Source organism: Engystomops pustulosus, chromosome 10 (assembly GCF_040894005.1).
Source record: "Engystomops pustulosus chromosome 10, aEngPut4.maternal, whole genome shotgun sequence".
Lineage (NCBI taxonomy): Eukaryota > Metazoa > Chordata > Amphibia > Anura > Leptodactylidae > Engystomops > Engystomops pustulosus.
In genome coordinates, this window is record NC_092420.1 from 70,670,217 (window position 1) to 70,693,422 (window position 23,206).

Here is a 23,206-nt window from a genome sequence, read left to right on the forward strand (position 1 = left end):
CCTTATTTGTGAAGTGTTCGCACCACAATATTTGTCCTTTTCCGACACAAACGCTTTTTCTTTTTTGAGGTGCACAATTTGGGCAGTTTTGAAATCCCTACACTTTTCCTAAGCTTCTTTTTCCCCAAACACTGTTTTCAAAGCAATTTTTTGGCGCACACTCCTATGGAGTTTTATGTAACCATCATGAATGTGGAGAAACTTCTAAACCTTTCCGGTCCTGCGCCAATTCATTAACCCCATGCACCACAATCTAACATCCCAGTGTAAATTTATAGCACGATTCAGGAAACACAAAACCCTGCGCCAAAATTGATAAATACCCCATACAGGTCTCCCATGACCTTCCCCTCTGCAGATATGCAGATTGTTTGTATGAACCTGGCCTAAGTAAAATGCATGTGTCAAAAGAGAGCACAATTCCAGGTCCCCGGGTTCACACTTGGGGGCTTCATTGCAAATTCCATTTAATAATCATAGCGAAAGGAGACCTCCAAAATAATGGACCAAACTCCAGTCAACAGGATTGTGTGATCTTAGTTAGCACTTGTTATGTCACAGAACAGAACTGGAGTGAACAAAACCCTCCAAACATGATTAAGTACACAAAAACTCTTGGTGCATGAAACTGTGCACCATTTTTATGACAAAGTTGCACCATTTCCCCAAAATTGTCCTGCATATTTTGGCATGACAAAGTTGCTTTTAGACACATATTTACCAAAATAATAATAATTGTTCAAAAATAAATGGATGTACACAAGCGTAAGCCAGGCCCATTGTGGACCCTATATGGATAGCCAGTGCCCTATACCGGGAGCACAGTACCCAGACTGACACTATCCAACAATGCTCCAATTGAAAAGAGCCATTGGACTGATACTTGTCCCCCACAGCGTTATCACGGAGGACGACTGACACTTCTCCATGATGACAAGTGTGGGAATGTTTGGGGAACAAAGGAAGCAAAAACAAGGCAGGATAATGGTAAATGCACTCACTGAAATGAATTTGTTGCTGAAATTTCTGAATGGGGTAAAAAGAAAAAAGCACATGGATTTTTTGCAAACCTCATACGTATAGGATGAGCAGGCTGCAACAAATCCTCTGCATGTGAATATAGCGCAATAGATAAGTATAGATAATGCAACATAGATGCATGCAATATGAGCATTGTACATCAGGAGGCCTAGTAGGCAAGCAGTGCGTTACCTGTGGGAGGGGGTCCTGCATACAGGTCACTATGAGGCTCTGGGGGGCTCATTGCTGTCCTGGCTGTAGGGGGACCATGCTGGCTGCTGTATTCAGTGCTGATCCAGGCACAGAAGCTTCACATCCAGGATATGGCAGGAGCTCTGCTCATAGACACTGCTGTATGTGAGTGAGATCTCTGCCCCCTCCCTGGGCCTCACTGAGGAGGAGGAGGAGGCTGAGAGCTGAATAGGGGATGCTGGAGGAGACAGGGCTATGCAATGTATGGCAGCACAGCTTACAGGAGGCAGCTGCCAGCTGCTGTGCCAATGACATCTGCACCACCTTTGTAGCCAGCCCTGCCCATTCATAGCAGCAATGTACCTGTCCATGTGCTGCTGCAGCACTGCTACATAATCCAGTGTCTACACACAAGCATTTACCTGGAGGGTTAATACAGACCCCCCCCCCCCCCCCTCTGGGTGTATGCAAATACAATTTTAGATATTTTGTAGATATTATATAATTATTTTACCTATTGTAGATTGTAAGCTCTTGTGAGCAGAAACCTCATTCCTATTGTTTCCTCTGACAATGTTAGTGCTCTGTAATATCGTATTTTGTTGGTATATGTTCCTCATAATCTGTAAAGGTTTTTGGACTATTATGGCACTATAGTATATGTATATACAGACAGTCCCCGGATCACTTACAAGATAGGTTCTGTAGGTTTGTTCTTAAGTTGAATTTGTATGTAAGTCGGAACTGTATATTTTATCATTGTTATCCGAGCCAAATATTTTTTGGTCTCTCTGACAATTGGATTTTAAAAATGTTGGATTGTCATAAGAACCAGGATTAACAATAAAGCTTAATTGCAGACATCTTTGATAACTGTTTTAGCTGTATATTGTAGCCTGGGACTAAAGTACAGTAATTTATCAACATCTGGAGGCCCGTTTGTAACTAGGGGTCATCTGTAAGTGGGGTGTTCTTAAGTAGGGGACCGCCTGTATATAAATATTTTTATCACTATTATTATGAATCCACCTAAACTATTTAGTATTCACCAGAAACAAAAGGGTTAATGTGGTGTTCCTGCTTTAGCAGTACAGTGCCACCTAGTGGGGGGAAAATACCATCACCAAGTACTTGTGCTATGACACTGCTGGACCTGTCTGTCTGTCTCTTTGTCTGTCCTATCTAATTTAGAGTCAGGAAAGATATTTCCCCTTCTATCTAATATGGATTGAAAGAAATGGCAGCGCACTATGGAGCAGATTTATCTTAGTCTGATTCGCCTTTTTTGGTTGTATTTTACTTTTTGAGCACATTCGGGTATTTGCACAATTTTTTGCTCCTTTTTCCAGCAGTTAGCAGTGATCCTTGTTTACACCTAATTCGTCTTTGTATTTCTCCTTCTTCCAGATGTGTGCATCTTATTTAACATTGAGCCTTTTTCAAGGTGATGTAATAAAAGTTCACTATTTTTCATCACAACTCTTGGGGTGCTGCCATTTCTTTGAATCTATTTGAGGAGGGCCTGAAGCCTGGTCCTTTGTGAACATGCAACCACCATTTTGTTACTTGTTTTTGAGGGTTGTTTTTTGTTGTATTTATCATATCTAAGTTTTTTTCAGTTGCAACCCTAGTTGGCCAGAGTGCGGGGTTAGTTTGTACCGTGAAACTTGCTACATGCGCTTGCGTGATTTGCTGTTCTAAGCCTCTTTGCATGTCTGTTGATGTCCAGTGATTAGACGTTTGGTCCAAGAAATCTGGAATTAACTTGTGGGCAGCCGGTCTTAGTCTGGTTCCCCATTCCAGCAGTATAGCCAACAGATCTTTTTTTGATATCGGCAGACATGTGACCACTGAGGATTGTCAGTGAAATCATTGGTCAGGGGAGAGAAAAACTGATAAAAGTCACCCTCCTGTGACCCATGGGCCACTGCTGACAATCGAGGTCATCCAGAGATGTCCACAAGGGTCTGGAGGGCGATTCCTGGAGTCTGGAGGGCGATTCCTCTGTAACACGGAGCTGCAGCAAGAAATGGAGCAGAACTCGAACCTAAAACAATAATTTTAGAAGTCTAAAAGATCAGTTAAAATGTCCATTGCTTCCAAAAGATTGTTGATGTCTTCTCTTACTGTCCATCTGCACCATTCCTTTTAGTGTAACCACTATCTGAGCGGAAAATTGTACAGAAGTTTCAGCGCTATTTTTTCTGCATTTTTTTTGTGGTGATTTTTTGTGAAATGTGAAAAGAGGAAGTTCCCCAATTTAACATTCTTGAATCTGGCAAAATCTGCTTGCAATCAATAGTGGGAAAATATCACATTAATTTGCCAAAACTACAGAAACCAGGTGAATGGAAATGCAGAGAAAAAAGTGGCCATGAATGTGAGCCGATGGTGAGTACCTGATGATTTGAAGTGCCACTTGTACATGTGTATGGAGAGCAGGAACAGATGTACGAGGATTTCATGGACCAGAAAGCTTGGTCGCTGTATTATAATCAACTACTGGTGAGCACATATCAATGAGAAGTGCTACTACTTTTTTTACTCCACTTTTGGTTTTGACATCAAAATCTGCATCAGTAAAACTAAACATGTGAATGCACCCTAAAATGTGTGCTAGCCCAAACCCAGATATGGTGCAAAACACATACTGGGGGCATTTTTCAATTTTAGCAAAGGGTCCTTTTTTGGTGCACGATTTGTACTATATTTTTCACTAGGATGTCAGATAGTGGCGCAAGGAATTAATAAAGTGGCGCAGAACCAGAAAGGGTTGGAATGGTCTCCATTCATGAAAGTGACATAGAAATCTTAGACCAACTTTTTGTAGTGCTATTTGTGCACCAACAATTCCAACCAAAAACATGAGGACAAACTAGATGTGCAGGGAAAGTGTCGGACTTCCAAGTGGCGCCCAAATTGTGCGCCAAAAAAAAAAACAATTTGTGAGTGTTGGGAAAGTTCAATTTAGGACAGTTAGCTCAGGGTGTGTTATTATGTTTGATTGCATTTTGAGACACAATGAAAGTGTGAAAGTGTTATTGCAACAGCTAAGATTTATATCTCAGTAAGATTTTCTCTGACCTCTCTGTAGGTCACCTGCACGTGGTGGTGATGTCCTAGCATTCACCAACATATATGGATTCACTGGTGTAGAGTTACACACTTATCAGTCTGTCCTTATTCACACAATATTACAGGGGTTGTCTAGCCACATCCAGTGCCATATCAAATTTTCCCCATCAACAGAATAGAGGATAATCTGCTGACAGGTCAGGGTGCTAGAGGTGGGATCCCCACAGATCATGAGAACCGGGGTCTGTTATTCCCAAAATGGGCACGATGGAGATATCTGATTGTGGTACTCAGCTACTTCCGACAGTGCAGTGCCGGTATTGAAATTAATGGTAGCCAAGGACAGGGGTAGATATCGGCTGTAGCCTGAATACCCTTACTATAAGAAATATAAGAAGATACCACAGTCACGGTGCCTGGATCTATGAGTAAGTGTCCCTGGTTTATCATGCTTGTTTATGATTATTTTACTTTCTCTTGCATTCGGTTGGATCTTCTTTATCAGGGAGATAAAGGGGGGACAGGCTAGAGTTCCACTGTCACCATAATCCTAGGTTTTTAAGGTAGTAGACCTTAATACTGATAGCTTTTTGCAATGTTTTGCACAGTGAGGCCACATGCACACAAATATATGGGGACCCGTGAGTGGATCACGGCCATCATAGAGGTCACGGTGTGGTAAGCACATGGTGTCTTACCACACAGTAACCGAGGCGGGCGGGTGCTGTGCGAAATATAGGCCTCTCGTCTTTTTATAGCGAGGGAAGGGGTGAGGCCGTACGCCATAGCCCGGGCTATATGGATGTTTGCTTGAGGCTGAAGGAAGTGAATGCAGTCCCCACATTCTTGCTCCCACAGAAATGTGGGGACTCCTTACATCACATCTAACTATGAAGCTTGGACTCCTGTCCTTGCAGCAGTGTTCAGCCCACCATGTGGCCCTTCTTTCACGGACCAAGCACAATGGTGTGAATAAGCCCTGAGGTGACATTGCCTTTGTCTTCTGCAGGTCTAACCACTACTGGGGGTAATACCTTCTCTTAATGTGATATGCCTATGGGGGATATGGATACACACTGGGCTGACCCCCTGCTCGCCCATAACCTCGTGTACAATACAATGACTGCACAAACCATAGGAATAATCTGCGATCTCTCCAGTAACAACCTCCGTGGGGTGTATCTCCCAATTTATTTCACACATCATGTGGACAGTAACCTATAGCAACATGAAGGCAGCGATCAGTCCTCAGTTTAAAAAAATCAGCAGGGTGTGAATTAGCCTCTGTTTCTTTGGTTTCTTAAGTAGCTTGTAGAAGCACCAGGTGATAATCACTACTGTAACCTCTTTACATTTGACCGTATTAGACGGCATCACACCACCAACAAGATCTGTGCCACCATTACAGGGACACACTATGGAGAAGATTGATGCTACGACATGCGGTCTATACGATGTGCAATGGGGATACACACGTGTACGACTTTAAGAAGACGATGGGCGGGTATGTGACGTCACGAGCCAGCCGCCCAATGGGTGTGTTGAAGCGTCTCCATGGAAGGAGGCTCGTCTCATGACATCACCAACCCGGAAGTGCCGTGCGTTCCAGGGCGGCCTGGTGGTCACAGGGAGGATGGAGCTGCTGCTGGCGGCGGGTGCGGGCCTCCTGATCACTGTCCTGGTGCTGGGGGTCCGGGTGGCCCTGGTCCTGCGGGCGTCAGGGGGAAACAAACCTTGCAAGAAGGGGCATGTCAGCCTGCTGGTGGTGGCGGGCTCTGGTGAGTGCATCACTGGGGCTTCCCTATCAGGGTCATCGTCATGTTCGAGTCACTAGAGCTTTGGGGATTAAAATTTAAAGGGCCTTTCCTAAAATCTCCTATTTATATATGAAGAGTTAAGATCCAGACCCCTGGGACCCCAATCAGTTACTACAGTGGGGTCCATGGAGCCCAGAGCCTGATCACACACACACCGCTTGCATTGTGCATTGTTTGTAGGGTCCTCTCTGTCACTCCCATAGACTTTCAATGGAGTGTTGGTTCTCATATGTGACCACTGCACCTGCATGGTTCTTCCCTCTGCTGTCATACTGTGAGGAGGACTGGAGGGGACGCAGAACCCCAAGTGATGCCCCAAGCACCCCCACCCATCAGATCAGAGCAGTGAGCAATGTCCATAAAAATAAATCCTTAATTATATAGCGCCATCTTATTCTGCAGCGCTGTACAGATCATGAGGTACATATACAGACAAAATAAGACATCTTCAGGTTATACAATGATAATCATGCAAATCTATACAAATTAAGGTCCAGCTCACAAGAGCCTAAAATCTATGAGTTTTTGGCCAGGAGACTAGTTTGACAAACTATCTCTGTACACTTGCAGGGTTTACCTCCAGGGCTGTGGGGTTGGAGTCATGAACCCAACTTAAAAATATATATAATAAATTGTTACAATTTCCCAAATGTCCTGAAACCGCAGATTAAAAGCAGACAGAGGGGACGTATTCTCCATTTCTCAAGATAAAATATTGATTATAAAACAGTGTTGTGCTCATGATATTAAAGGCTATAGGAACCTGTCTGTTCCTATAAAATCTACTGCAGGTCTAAAATGAGCCTCTGTTATTCCATCTACTGATCTCTTACATTGATTAATTCTTCATGTGAAAGTAATATATACTCCTGTAATATCTACTTTTTAGGAGGTCACACTACTGAAATTCTGAGACTTCTCAGCTGCCTGTCCCAATCCTATTATCCAACTCATTATGTCTTGGCTGAGACAGATAAGATGAGTGAAGAGAAGATTCATGCATTTGAAACTTCTAAGGATAAGACGTCCACAAACCCAATGGTAAGTAGCAGGCCTGGTTTCTGATGATGTGTGCAGGTTACATTGTGCATGTGCTGGCTGTTTTCTCCATATTACTGTTGTTTGTAGGGGTTGGCCACTTTAGCTCATGTTTTGTAATGTGTGTGTAATTGTGGGGGGCAGGTCATTAGGTAATTTGCCAATGTACATCTACTAAAACTTCTGCACTGCTTTCTTGATATGTAAAGTGAAGCCTCCTGTCAGGTCATGTGATCTATATCTCTCTACAAACAATCTCCTGGCAGGACCTTATAATGAATATAAGATCAAGGTCCTGGCAGGGCAATTGCTCATGATCAACAATCACATGACCCTCCATCTGTGGCCATTTTATGGTCAGGACAGTCTGAAGACGTAAAAGACAGGAGATTTTACGTATCCAGAAAGCAGTGCAGAACTTTTAATATTTATATTGATAAGTTACCTAATATCCTGCCCCCGCTCTTACACACAAAAACATGAGGTAAAGTGGCCAACCCCTTTAAGCCTGTTACTTCTGTCAATGCTTCAAAAGATGGCAGACTGAGGGTTACTGATGCGGTTAACCTCCTACTATCAGGGCTGGTGAAACATCACCATCTCTCGCATGCGTGATCTACAGAGAGAGAGCCAGAGACATCGCCATCTCTCGCAGGCGTGATCTACAGAGAGAGAGCCAGAGACATCGCCATCTCTCGCAGGCGTGATCTACAGAGAGAGAGCCAGAGACATCGCCATCTCTCGCAGGCGTGATCTACAGAGAGAGAGCCAGAGACATCGCCATCTCTCGCAGGCGTGATCTACAGAGAGAGAGCAAGAGACCTCATCGACCCTCGCATGCGTGATCTACAGAAAGAGAGCCAGAGACATTACCGTCTCTCGCAGGCGTGATCTAAAGAGAGAGAGCCGGAGACATAACAGTCTCTCGCAGGCGTGATCTAAAGAGAGAGAGCCAGAGACATAACCATCTCTCGCAGGCGTGATCTAAAGAGAGAGAGCCGGAGACATAACTGTCTCTCGCAAGCGTGAGAATAGCTTTCCTTGCTCTGCCAGCAGTGTAGAAGTGCAGAAGTGAAGCAGTTCTTGCACACATGCCTGATCAACAGAGAGAGACGGTGACATCACCGGAACTCGGCGCAGTCTGTTTGCAGTACCGGGAGGCACGAGGGTGTGAGTACATTAGATGGCGGCGGAGCTCTGCACTGCACCTTGGGTTGATTTGAAGATTTTGTAAACTTTTTTTATTTTGACAAATAGCGGCATTCAAAGTTATAATTAATTAAAGTAGATCCATGCTACCGGGACGGAGAGGTGAGTAATACAGCGAGGTAATCTGATGGTAGGTGTCCTGTGTGGTCTGAGGACAAAACCCTGTGGCTGCCAGAACGAGGTGTCACTTTTTGTCCCTTGATCACTGATTGCCCAAAGTGGGTCCCGTAAGCTCACGGCACATTCTGCCTGAGCGATGAGGGTCCTGGGAGCCAGAGATGGGCAAGTTTACCTTGTAATTGTAAGACCCCCAATGTACTGTGAACTTGTACAATGCTAGTGAAATCTAGAGGCAGAAATGGATTCATTGTCTGTAACTAACATAACATCTTTAGCAGTAAAGAGCCAGACGTGCCGAAACTATGGCTGATGCACATAACATAGGAGTAGCCCTGCTGCCCCCTGTCCACCCAGACATACAGCCGTATGCATGTGAGAGGAGGTTAAAATACAAAACTAGCTAAGTGGGAGAGGATTCATCTAAGCTGTGCGCACCCTATATGGCAATTTATTCACCACTTTTATTTTTTATATTAAAACACCTCACTGTAGTTACCTGACCCGCAGCACATGGCAAACCATTTATACAACTCATATGCCAATTCTCACAATTCTATTGGTTGTACTTCTCATGCTCCGGTGTCTGTCTTGTTTTTTGCCACTAGATGGCGCAACATTCTAATGTGCAAGTGCAGAGGATGGGCCTTTACTTGGTGGAGGAAAAATCCTTTTAACTCATTCCTGTACTCAGACACCCATACTCTTCAGCACTCAGCTTTTCACCATTACCTGTAGTTCTTTCCTTGAAACATTATGTCTACAGCTCTATCTCTGCTTTTTGCTCAGCTTATCACCTATTACTGTTACATTTAGTGTTTTTTTAGCCATGTATAAGTCCAAAATGTCCTTTTTTTTTGTCCCCTCCCAATACTATCTTATTTAAGAATCCCTGACTGTATTCTATGATCTTGGTGGTGTTACCCTTTAACTAGTTTTGTCTGTTTCCTGATTGCTTTTGCAGTACACCATCCATCGCATCCCCAGGAGCAGAGAAGTCCGACAGTCCTGGAGCTCTTCCTTTCTGACCACAATTCAGTCCTTATTTTATTCTCTTCCATTAACTTTCCGGTTGAAGCCTGATGTGGTATGTGTCATTATATGTTTTATTTGTTTTATATTTAAAATTATTATTCAAGCAGACTTGTCAGGAAAGGTGACAGGTTCTCTTTAAAGGAAATATACCATTTGTTTTTTTATGCAATGTGAACCAGACATATATTGAGAATGCTGTAGCGACACTGATGCTGAAACATATCTTGTTTAATCCCTGAGTGGTTTTGATAAAAAAAAATTATTATAAAATTCATGGGAAATGGGAAAGCTGGGTGCAGGCTGGCTGCCATGCATAAACACATTATTTCCACATACACGGGAGCTGCCTGAACTGTCCAGACTAATCAATCTGAGCTGGATGACTTGTACAACGCTGGTGGGGGATGGTGCAGCGATTGATTACTTCTGCCTGTCAGGTAAAACATAGTGTTCTCGGTTTATGCTGGGCAGGGCAAGGCTCATGCAGTGCATAATTAAGGTGCAGGGAGCGCAGGCACGACAACCTCGTAATTTTATAATTGTTTTTTCAGCAAAACTACTCAGTTCAGGGATTATTTGTTTTTGTATCAGTGTAGCTACAGCATTCTCAAGGTATGTTTGGTTCATAATGCATAAAAGCAAATGGTAGATTTCTTTTAACTCTGTGGATTTGGAGCTCTGTATTATATTGATGGGAACAAACCTATTGCAGACTGTAAACTATAAATTTACTCTGACACATTGTAGTTTAGCCTTCACTGTTCCACCTGCACTCAAATACAATAAATTCCCCCCATCCCCCAGCGGCGTCCTGCTGCCTGTCATGTGCGGCATCTGCTGGGTACAATGGCTGCAGCCTGCAGCGTGCTGTATTGTCATATGGCCTCATCATTTACTGTCCTGTCACTGGTTGTAATAGGAAATCATACTGGTAATGAAACAAACATGTCTAGTAGAATAGAATTGTGACAAGGAACAGCAGCGCTCATGTATGGATCTGTCACCACAGAAAAAGGGTGCTGAAAAATTGATAGTCAATTTTACCACTAAGAAGTTACTATAATATAACATAATAATAGCATACCATACCCAAAATGGCGTAAATATGTGTCAACTGCATTTCAAGTTAATAGTGTTTAATGTTTTGAAAAATTAGTTGAATCTTGGATGTGGCGCTCATCTCGTCCAGTCTGATAAATTGATTCTAAGGACATCTGATCCCCGAAGAAGTTCCTGGAAAACCCCTTTTTTCATATTTAAATTTTTATTACATTTTTAAAACCGTAAAAGAATCAGATCCTGGAATACCCCTTTAACTGAGTTGTGAAGGCTTTCTCTTAGTGCTATGAAGCAGCACACATGAGGGCCAGGAGACCCCCGTCTATGTGGATTACACCCCAGTCCTGTGGATAGGTGAAACATTCGTATGTGGGGGGATACTTTATGACAGATCTACATGAGGTCGGAGTGTAAGCAATGAAATTATCAGTCGCGTCATGTTGCGTCTCTCCATTATTCTATTGTATGACACCTCACCCATGGATTGCCCTGTAGCTTTGTATATCCCTTTGTTGTACAATTGTCTGTCTTCCTAGTATATAATGTGGGAGCAGTATACACTTTGGTATTTTCCGCCAGGTAGTTATGACAAGCCTTTTTAGAGGCTCTGAATAACACAATGGCGGCTGAGCCGTGAAATGCTGCGGGTCCTGTTCTTGTACAATGCAGAATACGGCCAGTAACATGTCAGCTATAAATAGGTAAAGAGTAATATCTGGCTTCCTCCTGATGCACCTTCAGCAAGTCTGAAATATTGTTAAAGGGATTTTAAAGTCCTATCATTTAATCAGTGCTTTATTGTATACACTATATATGGGGCACACTTGCATACATTCGCGCTGTAGTTCACCGAACGTTCATAGTCCGACGATAATGCACATCTGCCGCGATTCACAAAGATTGTGCGCCCGATATCCTGCATGTGTCGCTTCCCCACTCAGGTCCGCTAATGTTCACCTTCTTCCTGGTGAATGTAAGTGCTCGATCTTGCAACACAATTTGAATCTTAAATCCCGCACCCGTCCGACGGCACGCCCCCTCCCGATTTGTGTCGCAGGGATGCCAGCGCAGCTGCACCAAAATCAGATTGCGTGTGACACAATCCCAGCACAGACACCTGTTAAATATCTGTCCAAGCTGCGCAATCCCTGAAAAAGGTGCAGAGTCAGACGAAAGTGAGTAGCGCAACCCTTAGGGTAGATTCATACAGCCGAGTATGAAGCCGAGGAGTAGGTGACCCCTCCATAGAGAAAGGCATGGGCACGGCCGCACACACTGGGAAAGATAGAGCGCCCATGTACAGCGCGGATTGGTGCCAAACGTGTGCCGTCTATGGGGACGTATATGTGGCCGCATATACAGCCCCCCAGACGGCCGCGTGAATGCACCCATAGTAAATAAGCCCCTATATATGGATTATGTTCAGAGGTTGCTGAAGACACTTGTATTAAACATTATGAATCATTTCACCTCACACTTTCTTATATTGGGCCCCATTGCCATCGCTGTTAAAGTGTATGTTGGATTACAGGATCTTCTATGTATATGTTGGAGGAAACATTACTATATACAGGCGGCCTCTGTGGTAGGTCTAGTTGCCCTTTAAGGAAAGGAAGCTGTAAAGCGTGACCTGCTGCTGGTATTTGGTGCTAGGTTTGGGAAACACTGCTCTATTCATCATTTTTCCTCATGTTTAGCAGTAAGTGCAGAGGCTTCTACTACACGGAATAATCGTGGAATCTTTCTATACTGTGTGTGCGACCGATGGTAACGTTAGAATAGGTAGATGTATGAGGTAATATATATAATATATATATATAATATATTATACTCACAGTATATAGATTTATAAGTAATAGCCAAAAAAATAGTTCTATAGACACTAAGCAAATGTAGTTGTCCAATTCCAGGAGTAATAACAGAGGAACGGCACAATACGACATATTTATTTTAGGGGAGTATAATTACAGTATTATCGGACTATAAGGCGCACCATCAATAAATGCCTGCTAAAATGTCTAGGTTCATATATAAGGTGCACCTGATTATAAGGCGCGCCTGATAATAAGGATGAATGACCAGCAGGTGGCAGACCTGCGCACAGTACAAGGCAGCTGTTGTCTGTAAGTAAGGTTCATATATAAGGCGCACTGGACTATAAGGCGCACCTTTGATTTCTGAGAAAATCAAAGGATTTTTTTGTGCGCCTTATAGTCCGAAAAATACGGGTATATTCCTGTCAGATCTGTCAAATAGGAAAGTCCCAAAAAGTACGGTATTTTAAAGGTCAGCAACATTTTTTACAATGCTAGTTGTTTTGGGAATGATGATGATATAAATTCCTTGTATTGGGTTTGCTGCTGGGGCATGTGCAGTGTATGCTGCTTGTGCTGTCTATGAGACCTTTGTTGTATTATAGAGCACACTGGAAAATGTTTCTGCAGCTGAACTGATAGTAACATCTTGTTCCCAGCTCTGACATTTGGAAAATCTTATATTCCTGTGTTGTGGATGATAAGTATTTGTATAATGTTCTTCCCTAAATAGGAGTCTTCTGAGAGCTTTTTTGTTTGTCTTTTTTTGTGTTCATTCTTTGCCATGTTTTTTGTGGGGCAGGACTCCTTTCAATCTCCTTTCTGACTCCTTTCAATCAGCTGTCGCTCCTGCCTTATCGTCCTTAAAGGAAATCTACCATTTGTTTTTATTCATGAACAAAGCACACCTTGAGAATGCTGTAGCTACACTGATGCAGAAACATATCTTGTTTGATCCCTGATTCTAGTGGTTTTGCTCAAAAACAATTATAACATTCAGGGACTTGGGAAAGCTGGGTTGCATGCTGTCTGCCATGCATAAGCACATTACACTGAGCTTGCTGAATTGTCCAGACAGGACTAATCAACCTGAGCTGGATGACACATACACAGCAGCTGGGAGGATGGTGCAGTGATTGATTACTTCTGCCTGCCAGGGACAACACAGAGATTACATCATTCTCTGGAGCAGTGCATAATTAGGGTAAGAGGAGAAGTGCGGAGCAGCCACAGGAGCGACAAAGCTTCATTATCATAATTTTATGATTGTTTTTTCAGCAAAACCACTCGGCTCAGGGATTAAACAAGATATGTTTCTGCATCAGTGTACCTACAGCATTGTTTGGTCCACAATGCATAAAAGCAAATGGTAGATTTTCTTTAAAGGACATTTACCATCAGATTTATTAATAGTAGGCTGTCCTAAGTGCAATGTTTGTTACTTTAAGCCTTAAAGAGAACCCGTCATGCAAAATAACCCCCCTAAACTAAATATATTTTCATAAACTGCCATTAGAGAGCATTGCCTCTACCCCTTCATTGTCCCTCTACATGCCTGTAAACCTAAGCAATGAGGTCCTAAAGCTGTATGCAAATGACCTGTGAAATGTCCAATGAAGCATTAGCATATTCAAGCTGTCCACTCTATTCATGAGTGGGAGGCACAGCCCCAGTGCATGACTGACAGCCTGTATAATGATGTGAGGCTGTATAATGATGTGCTTGCTGGTGCCTCCTGCAGCCTGTGTGTGTATAGGAGAGATACAGCAGCTCCATGCAGCCATGTTACAGCAGAACATGTCAGATTCATGTGTAGCTGATGTCTGTGTCTCTGTGTATTAGGAGGATGCAGCATGTCAGCAGATGCAGCACACACACTAGCAATGCTTTACTATACATTACACACAGACATGAGCAGGGGGGGGGGAGAGGGGAGGGGTAACAGGGGTGACATCACTGCCTCTGACCATGTGACCAGCCTCATTTACATAGTAAAGAATAGATGATTTTACAATGAATAATTTATGAAATAACTAGATAAAGGCTGGGATGGGATCCTTGTGAGCTGCTCCAACAGGTAGAGGTGACAGAAACAGTGACACAGACCTGATGACAGGTGTCCTTTAAGATATATAAATGTGCCGGAGAAGCTCCGGCCGACGTCACCGAAAGGCCTTTTGGCTCCGGCCGCTCATAAATTATATGCGCTTTCCACAACAAAAATTCACTCGCTAGCGCTGCAGACACCCTGTGACGTCAGCTGGTTGCGCTAGTTTAGTGTTACTGCACATGTGCGAGACTTGCAGACATCCAGGTGATGCCACTGGCTGTCTGCAGCGCTGCCGGGTGGTACAAAAGTGAGTTTTGATTGTGGGGGTGACATCATTTCTGTGTGTCCGGAGGCCGACGTCACCAGAGCGACATATTTTTATAAAGTTAATTTATCTGCAACACGAAGGTTGAGAAGCCTAAGAAAAAAGGTGCCCAGACCCCTCTAAGGTAACGAGGACCGTCTACTATCAGTATCAGAAGAAACCCCCTGAAGAAAATAACAAAATTAGATTTTATTTATGTCGATTTCACTAAAATTGTAATTTTTTTCAGCTTCTCAGTATATTATGTGGAATCGTAGATGTCATTAGGAAGTACATAAAAATAGAAACTGAAGCAGACACAGAATTTTATTAAAATTGATTAATTTATAATTAGTATTTTTTTTCGGCTAATTATTACCGTAAATTGGATCCTAAAATGACCAGTTTCTGCTATCCCTGTAATGCCATGTGGGTAGTCTACAAATTTCTGTGACCTGAGTCTAGTATAATAAATTATTAGTGTGGCCTTTATAGCAGCTGCCTGACGCTAGTGGATAAGCAGAGATGCTGCAGGACCTGTTGAATGCCAGTGACGGAGCTCCCCGTTTTTGGCAGGGCGTCCACATTTTAATAATTTTTATACAGTAATCATTAGACATCTTTCACCCGTTCCGGATATCCTTTTAGCAGTGAGCCATAATTCTATTCTAATTCTTAGTCAATGGACATATATTATTCAAACCTTTTTAGTTCTTCAGTATCAGCAGGTTTTGTTCTTGCTCTGGATAAGTTTCCCTTGGAATACAATAAGTTTTAGTATGCAACAAAGATCATCATTTACGGCTTATTTGAGTGCTACATGCCTCATGATTCTCATGTACACTGACATGCACTGTGATCTGTGAGGTTTTATATAGACAGGTGTCAGCCTTTCCCAATCAAGTCCGATCAGTGTAGTTAAACACAGTTGGACCCCAATGAAGGAGTAGAACCATCTCAAGGAGGATCAGAGTTAAATATGAGTGACACAGCTAAGGGTCTGAATACTTATGACCATGTGATTCCAGGTTTTTATGTTTAATAAATTAGCAAAAATATCTACATTTGTTTGTTTTTTTGTCAAGATGGGGGCAGAGTGCACATCAATGGGCAAAAAACTTGCCAATTGGCTTCAATTAAAACAAAGAGTGAAAAATTTTACTATGCTAAATTTACAAAATTTACATCTGTTAGATGTTTATAGGTAACCGCAGTGCACTGCCTCCCACTATATAGGTAGCCCAAGAATACTGCTGCCCAGTATATAGGTAGCCCCAGCCCACTGTCCCTGTATATAGGTAGCCCCTGCGCCGTAACCCCTAGTATATTGGTAGCCCAGCGCCCTGACCCCGCCAGTATATAGGTAGCCCAGCGCCCTGACCCCGCCAGTATATAGGTAGCCCAGCGCCCTGACCCCGCCAGTATATAGGTAGCCCAGCGCCCTGACCCCGCCAGTATATAGGTAGCCCAGCTACCTGACCCCGCCAGTATATAGGTAGCCCAGCGCCCTGACCCCGCCAGTATATAGGTAGCCCAGCGCCCTGACCCCGCCAGTATATAGGTAGCCCAGCGCCCTGGCCCCGCCAGTATATAGGTAGCCCAGCGCCCTGGCCCCGCCAGTATATAGGTAGCCCAGCGCCCTGGCCCCGCCAGTATATAGGTAGCCCAGCGCCATGGCCCCGCCACTATATAGGTAGCCTTAGCACATGCCCCCGCCAGTATATAGGTAGCCCTAGCACATGCCCCCGCCACCATGTAGGTAGCCCTAGCACATGCCCCCGCCACCATGTAGGTAGCCCTAGCACATGCCCCCGCCACCATGTAGGTAGCCCTAGCACATGCCCCCGCCACCATGTAGGTAGCCCTTTAGAAAGTTCTTTGGCCGCGGCATGGGTCCGGGTGTTAAGTGGCCTGACAGTTGGGGACCACTGGCCTACACAAATGTTTCTGTGCTGTAAATGCTCCCACAGGTAATGATGTAAGGTGGGGGTTGCATCAGTGTGTGCCATAATTTACCTGATGGTTATCCCTTCTTTACCATACACATGCATACTTGGTTTATTCAAGCATGCATGTGTTCTCAATAGGGAGAAGGGCCTTAACCACTGCAGGATATGGGATGGGGATCTCATCTCTTCTGTAGGAATTAAGCTTTGATATTTGGCAATCCTAATCTTTTCAGTTCCCGGAGAGGAGGCCACTTGGACTTGCTGAAGTCTTTGGGGCAGAGTATTAAGACTGTGTGCTAATAATTACATCTCAGATGACATGATAGATACATTGACCTCGCTCTTGACCCTATTTCTGTGTACAAGTGAAAAGTTTCTTCCACAAGAAGCCTTGATCTGCCATGTTGTAGTCCCTGCGCTCTCCACTATATTCCCTTATATAGAAAGCTGAGAGGTTACTGGACCTTCAGACACAGGCTCCGTCTTCTGTATATATAACAGACATATGGTCCTGATTACCCAGACTCGCTAAAAATGTAACAAATTCTTGCGTTCTATTTTTATTCACCTTTTTGCAACCAAAGTGTAAATGTCAAATCTTATTAAATCCAAATATATGCCCAGGCTTCTCGGCTACAGTAGAGCGATATGTCAGTCTGTGGCAGATTGTAGGAAACATTCCAGAAAACCCTTTATTCATAAAAATGTAAGAAATTATTATTATTTTTTTCTCCATAGTACTTCTACTATTTTGTCATGATGCAACCCCCTTTGTGGACCTGCTGCTCCATTAACTTGGCCCTTGTAATTTATCATTAGACGGGTCCTTGCATCAATTCTATGGGGTTTTTTTTTTGTTTTTTGGAGCTGCTATCAGATCAATTAAAGTGGCTTTGGCCCTGGATGAATCTGCGGGCTGTGTCTTCTGCTATGGGGGATGTTTGCATAAAGAGACACAAATAAAAAAAAATCAAAAGTCGCAGAATATAGAGCAGGCTGGGGACTGGCGTCAATTTGCACCAAAATCGAAAGTCACAATTCCTTAATTTTGTCCTATTGGGAAAATTGTCTATGCACAGAATGTATTTGCTACAGGCAGAGTCTATGTCACAGTGCGTTTCCATTGCACCGAATGAACATAGGACAGTGCAAAGTTGCAAAATAGCATTTGCAACGGAACTGTGCCAAAACAACCCCACACATAGACAGAACATAAACAGTAATACATCAACCCCATTTTTGACATTATGTTATATCTTGGCTCACATATCCAATAATCTGATTGGGGGTTTGCATCATCTTGAAAATCAACTTTGAAGAGAGATGTAAATTGGTTGTATAAAGTCATGAAGGTGAGCACTGAAGTCAAGCTCTCTCCACATCAGAACGCCCCCTCTGCTGTGATTGACATCTTTCATCAGACTTTTGGAAAACCAGTTATGATGTAGCTGGGTGTAGGGGTGTCAGTTACAGCATAGAGGAGATGTGGGGAGAGCTTGACTTCAGTGCTAAACTCTTATTCAACCAATCTGATTTTCTTGATGCTACCACATTGGACCATAAAAGAAACATGATCTGGAAGGCAACAATCGACTTGTGAACTTACTGGTTGTGGTCTATCAGGTCAATTCCTGCTGACTGGTTCCTTTTTAAAGGGAGCTTGTGTGCAGAATTTTCACAACAAAACCAGAGTGTTTTGTGGGGGGGTTTGTATCTCATGTAAATAAAAACTACCCCCTTAGGGTTTTCTAATTTTAAGCCATCCCCTTTAAAACCACATGCACCCTTAACTGTGCCACTGCTATGTAAAGTGTATGGCCAGATTTTCTCTTATTCCCTTTGCTCACCAGATGTCCTTCATTAGGGGCAGTACCAAATAGTTCTTGTTCTTTCTAAAAATAGCGACCTGGGCCATTCTGAGACTGAAAAGCTGTAAAATCTTCCATGTTTTCTGCATTCCTGAAATCTCTGGGTGCGATAAAGTCACTCTCTGTGACCTGACGTCATTCGGCTTATCAGTCCGAGCTGATCTGGTTTCATCGATCTGGCAGCGCGTCTGAGGAACTTGTCACATGTGTCTGGACTTCCAAAAAAGGCAATGTAGACCTTTCTCCCCTTCTACTACCTTATTCATCAGTTTTCTTAGTTTTTAACCAGATAATGAAGAAACAATGTTCCTACAAGTCACTACAAAATCTGAGATTAACTCTGGTAATCCCCTTAAATTTCGGAGTGACACAATAGCCGCTCTGGTTATCTCCTGGTATGGTGCAGAACATGGTCTGGTAATGCGGTTAATGGGCTATGTGTAAGGGGAGATTGTTTCTGGTTCGGGGCTACATGGGGATTTACGTCTTATAGTCAATGAGAAAGTGTATGTTGTCATCATGTTGATTTGTTACACGATCGGTAAAATTGTAGGATTACATGTAGGGACAGTAGCCTTAGGTGATCTACCAAAGTAGCTGTGACACTGAAATATTCCCTAGTGACTGATGCAAAAAAGCAAAAGACAAAGAAAGGGAAGGTAAAGAAGACCAGGAGTCCATAGTCTCCCATACTAGGAAGAATCTTTAGATCATACATTTTTTTTGAGTTTTATTTCACTCAATCCATCCATATGATATTTAAAGGGTTATTGTGAGGATTAGGAGGTGTGTTCTGTAAATGTAAGGCTATTGATATTTATAGGATACATTTTTGATCCACTTACTCAAAAAGACCCCAGAGAATGTACAAGTCATAAGTTAGTTGCGTTTTTGGTAAAATCCTTAATACGGAACTTTAGTGATTGGCTAAACCTCTGACACCATATACTGTTGCTTAAATGGAACCTGTCATCAGAAATTGGCCTAATAAACCACTACCAGTACAGGCAGTCCCCGGGTTACGTACAAGATAGGGTCCGGAGGTTTGTTCTTAAGTTGAATTTTTATGTAAGTCGAAACTGTATATTTTATAATTGTAGATCCAGACAAAAAAATTTTTGGCCCCAGTGACAATTGGAGTTTAAACATTTTTTGCTGTAATGAGACCAAGGATTATCAATAAAGCTTCATTACAGGCACCTTACAGCTGATCATTGCATCCTGGGACTATAGAATAGCATCCAGAGAGCTTCCCCAGAGGTCAGAGGGGTCTGTCTGTAACTATGGGTTGTCTGTAAGTCGGGTGTCCTTAAGTAGGGGACCGCCTGTATCTTGTTAAGCAGTTGAACAGCTTCTAGGCTTCATGTTTCTTTCGTGGCCCAGCTTGGTGGTATTATGCAGAAAATCAAGTAGGATGTAAGTTAGATCTATAATGTCAGGGAGGAGGAGAGTTTAACACTGAAGTCAAATTCTCTCTTTCTCTGAACACCTCCTCCTTGGGATTTTAACACTGAAGAGCTTGACTTTAGTGGTAAAATCCCCGCCCCCTTGACTTCATAAAACCAATTTACATCTCACTTTAAAGTTGATTTTCTGGATGATGCCCCACACCTGGCCATGAAAGAAACATGATCTAAAAGCTGCTCAGCTGCTTCACAACAAACTTCTAGTGGTTTATTAGGCCAATTTCTGATGACAGGTTCCCTTTAATATTGAAAACGTTTTGCCTAGGGTTAATGCCCCCATTTTCAGATGTCCGGGTCTGAGAAGGTGGATGACTTTGTAGAGAGGCCGGTTTCTATGTAGGCATTTGTCATGAAAAAATATTTGACCCAAGTAGGCCAGTTAAAACAGTGAGTGATATATAAGGTCTAATTTATTTAGAAGCACATTTTGGGCATAAGTGACTGTGAAATTTGGGGCAATCATCTTCAGTGGTTTGGAGAGTGGATCACTTGTGTTATAGTGCCAAAACTATCCATATTATGGGCCCCTCCTGGTTACAACTTTAGAAGACTAGGTCGGCCTAGGTAGGGTATGGCAGACCTGAAGGTAGAGTATGTGTTCATATAAAGGAATCCTTCGCTAAGTTTATTGGCTTTGCCCATGATGCGATTGGGGTAACTTTTACATCAAAATGAGATTTGTTTGTCTTGCTATACATAGTATTTGGTCCGGATGTATCCAATATTGAAGTACATAGAACACTTTCCATTGGGGCGTTACATATCTTATTGGAAATAGTTTCACATCTAATTTTGGGTAATAGAAAAAAAAACCAATAGAAGTTTTCTGTTTTTGTACAGATTTCCTGGAAACTAGCAGACATTGCTGTGATTAATCTCACCGCCTCCCAAGTGTCCATGCGTGTTTCATGCCTTTTATCCTCAATTGACCAAACAGCGGAGCTTACGTGTTTCTTAATGGAAGCAAATTACTTTTTCTGGGACGTTCGCAGCCTGTAATTATTTTGTCATGAGACCAATGTTCGAAGATCAATCCAACAGGGAAAGAATGGGGTCAATTATTCTTATCTTAATTGTAGATTTAAGAGGAGCTCTGCATACTGATGTGCTTGTCAGCGGGGTTAGTATGTGTTAATCCTTGCTAGTAGAAGCTTTATCAGTCATTGTATGGACATATAGGTCAAGGTATGACATCCATGTGAAATAACGCTGAGCATCAGCTATAAGGAGGCTCAGGCAGAGGAGAGGGAAGAAAATCCAACTCTACTAAGGGGCATAAGGGAAGGAACAGAATCTGGGTAACAAAAATAAAAAAATAAGCTTTTAAATTTTTGACACATTTCATTCGTCCTTTCTGTTGATTATGAAAAAAAATTGTGTTCAGAGTTATTTATCAATTTACAAGATGATTGGAGCAACATTGGTTCAGACGTAAATTGACTCTTATGAAAAATTTGTCAAAGCTTCAGCGTATCAAACCTAATTAAGATTGACATCTCTAATCGCAGAGATCCCAACAGGAGACAGTGGTCATGGCCCCTTCTACCTAGGAGGGATTTTTTAGAGCGTAGTTTTTCGGCCCCCCCTTGTAATGAATGGTGACATAACCACAGGATATCTAGTGACATCGCCCCATATTCTTATGGAGGATTTTTTTGATGCAGTGTTACTAACTGCGTGTTATGTTACAAAAAGTAATAAACCCGTGTACTGGCTTAATTTCTCCTCTTAAAGGGGTTTTCACACAAAACAAGTTAGGCCCTATCCATAGGAAAGGGCCTCACTTGGTGATCAGTGGGGGTCTCAGTGATGGAACCCCCACAGATCACTAGAATGAGGGATTCGATGTACCCCAGTTGAACCCCTTGTCGCTCCCAGATACATGCAGAGCAGCAAGACATATGTGTCCGTAGTGCCGCATTCATATGTATGGTGTATATGTATGAGTATGGTACTCGGCAATCTCCGTCATTTCCATAGATATGAACGGGTCAGCCGGTCGTGCGTGTCCTGCATGATCTGTAAGGGTCTCATCACTGTGGATAGGGCCCAACTTGTTTTTGTGGAAAAACTAATAACTAATAAAAGGGTCAATTAGTGTTACCACGATTGGGCTAGTATTAAAACTATACCGGTGCACACCCATGGGTAGCACGTAGCTAATTATATCAGTGGTATCGTGCCAGAGAAGTTGACGTGTCGTAATGTAATAACCGGTGTGACTGATGGATAAATGACTTGTCCTTTGTCACTCATTATAACGTGTGTGACTTGTATTTCTCTCTTCTAGATCTTATGCAATGGACCCGGAACATGTATCCCAGTCTGTTTCTCTGCCCTTCTTTTTGGCATTTTGGGTCTAAAGAAGATAATCATTATTTACGTGGAAAGTTTATGCCGAGTAGAATCTCTGTCGTTATCTGGGAAAATCCTCTACTATTTTGCAGATCACTTCATCGTCCAATGGCCTCTTCTTACGGAGAAGTATCCAAATGCCAAATACTTGGGAAGAATAGTGTGACCACTGACCGTAAAATGATCGCGGATCAATAAGCATTACCTTCAAAAAACCAGACCTACCACCCGCTGGCTGTTCTGGAAGCTTCTCGGTACCAGAAACTAATGCTTCCATCTGCATCCAAAGCCATTGCATCCAAAGCGGATTGAGCTGCAAACCGGGCAATGAACATTACACAGTGTAATAGATTGAGACCTAAGTGAAATATTTTTTTTTATCAGAGAAGCTATAAGTTTCTATAATTTTATACTTGTTAATGTTTTATTTAATTCAATAATATTGAATTGCAATGTTCTTCCTGTTTTGTGGAGATCTCTTTTCAGTAGTCATCTCAATCTCATCGCAGGCAGAATTACAATTATCGGTATCAGCCATATATAAGACACCGGAGCAGTCCATTCACCTTAGCTCCGCACCTTCTCCTCCCTCCATGATGACCTTGGTCTCTGAGGATGTACACGACTCTCACATCCACGCGCTCCTATGGGCAGAGTGGATGCTGTAAAGAATAGTGATACAATTGGGCACATTTACTTACCCATCCCGTCGCAATCCCCGAGGTGCGTTGGCCGATGAGGATTCGGAGCTGCCACGATTCACTAAGATCGTGTGTCCAATTTCCTGCATGTGTCGCTTCCCCACTCAGGTCCACCGGAGTTCACCATCTTCTTCCCG

The 23,206-nt window shown here is 42.8% G+C and overlaps 2 protein-coding genes across 3 annotated transcripts in view; one reads left to right on the forward strand and one right to left on the reverse strand.

The window, feature by feature from the left end:
- The window catches only part of TLCD4 (TLC domain containing 4), a 52,106-nt gene extending 46,264 nt beyond the window's left edge, over positions 1-5,842 (reverse strand). The window contains exon 1 of one of the 2 annotated variants that reach the window (XM_072127585.1): positions 5,763-5,842. Coding sequence is in view for 1 of the 2 variants with exons in the window: in XM_072127583.1 (XP_071983684.1) it covers positions 1,213-1,233 (21 nt within the window). In the remaining variant the exon portion in view is untranslated. Of the gene's footprint in view, positions 1-1,212; positions 1,483-5,762 lie in introns of those variants that run through there. The other variant, XM_072127583.1, reaches the window with a different exon arrangement.
- Positions 5,835-22,825, forward strand: ALG14 (ALG14 UDP-N-acetylglucosaminyltransferase subunit). Its single transcript, XM_072127587.1, has 4 exons — positions 5,835-6,065; positions 6,994-7,145; positions 9,433-9,555; positions 22,304-22,825. The coding sequence occupies exons 1-4, from the start codon at positions 5,861-5,863 to the stop codon at positions 22,532-22,534; spliced, it is 711 nt and encodes a 236-aa protein (XP_071983688.1). The 5' UTR covers positions 5,835-5,860; the 3' UTR covers positions 22,535-22,825.
- The last annotated feature ends 381 nt before the right edge of the window (positions 22,826-23,206 follow it).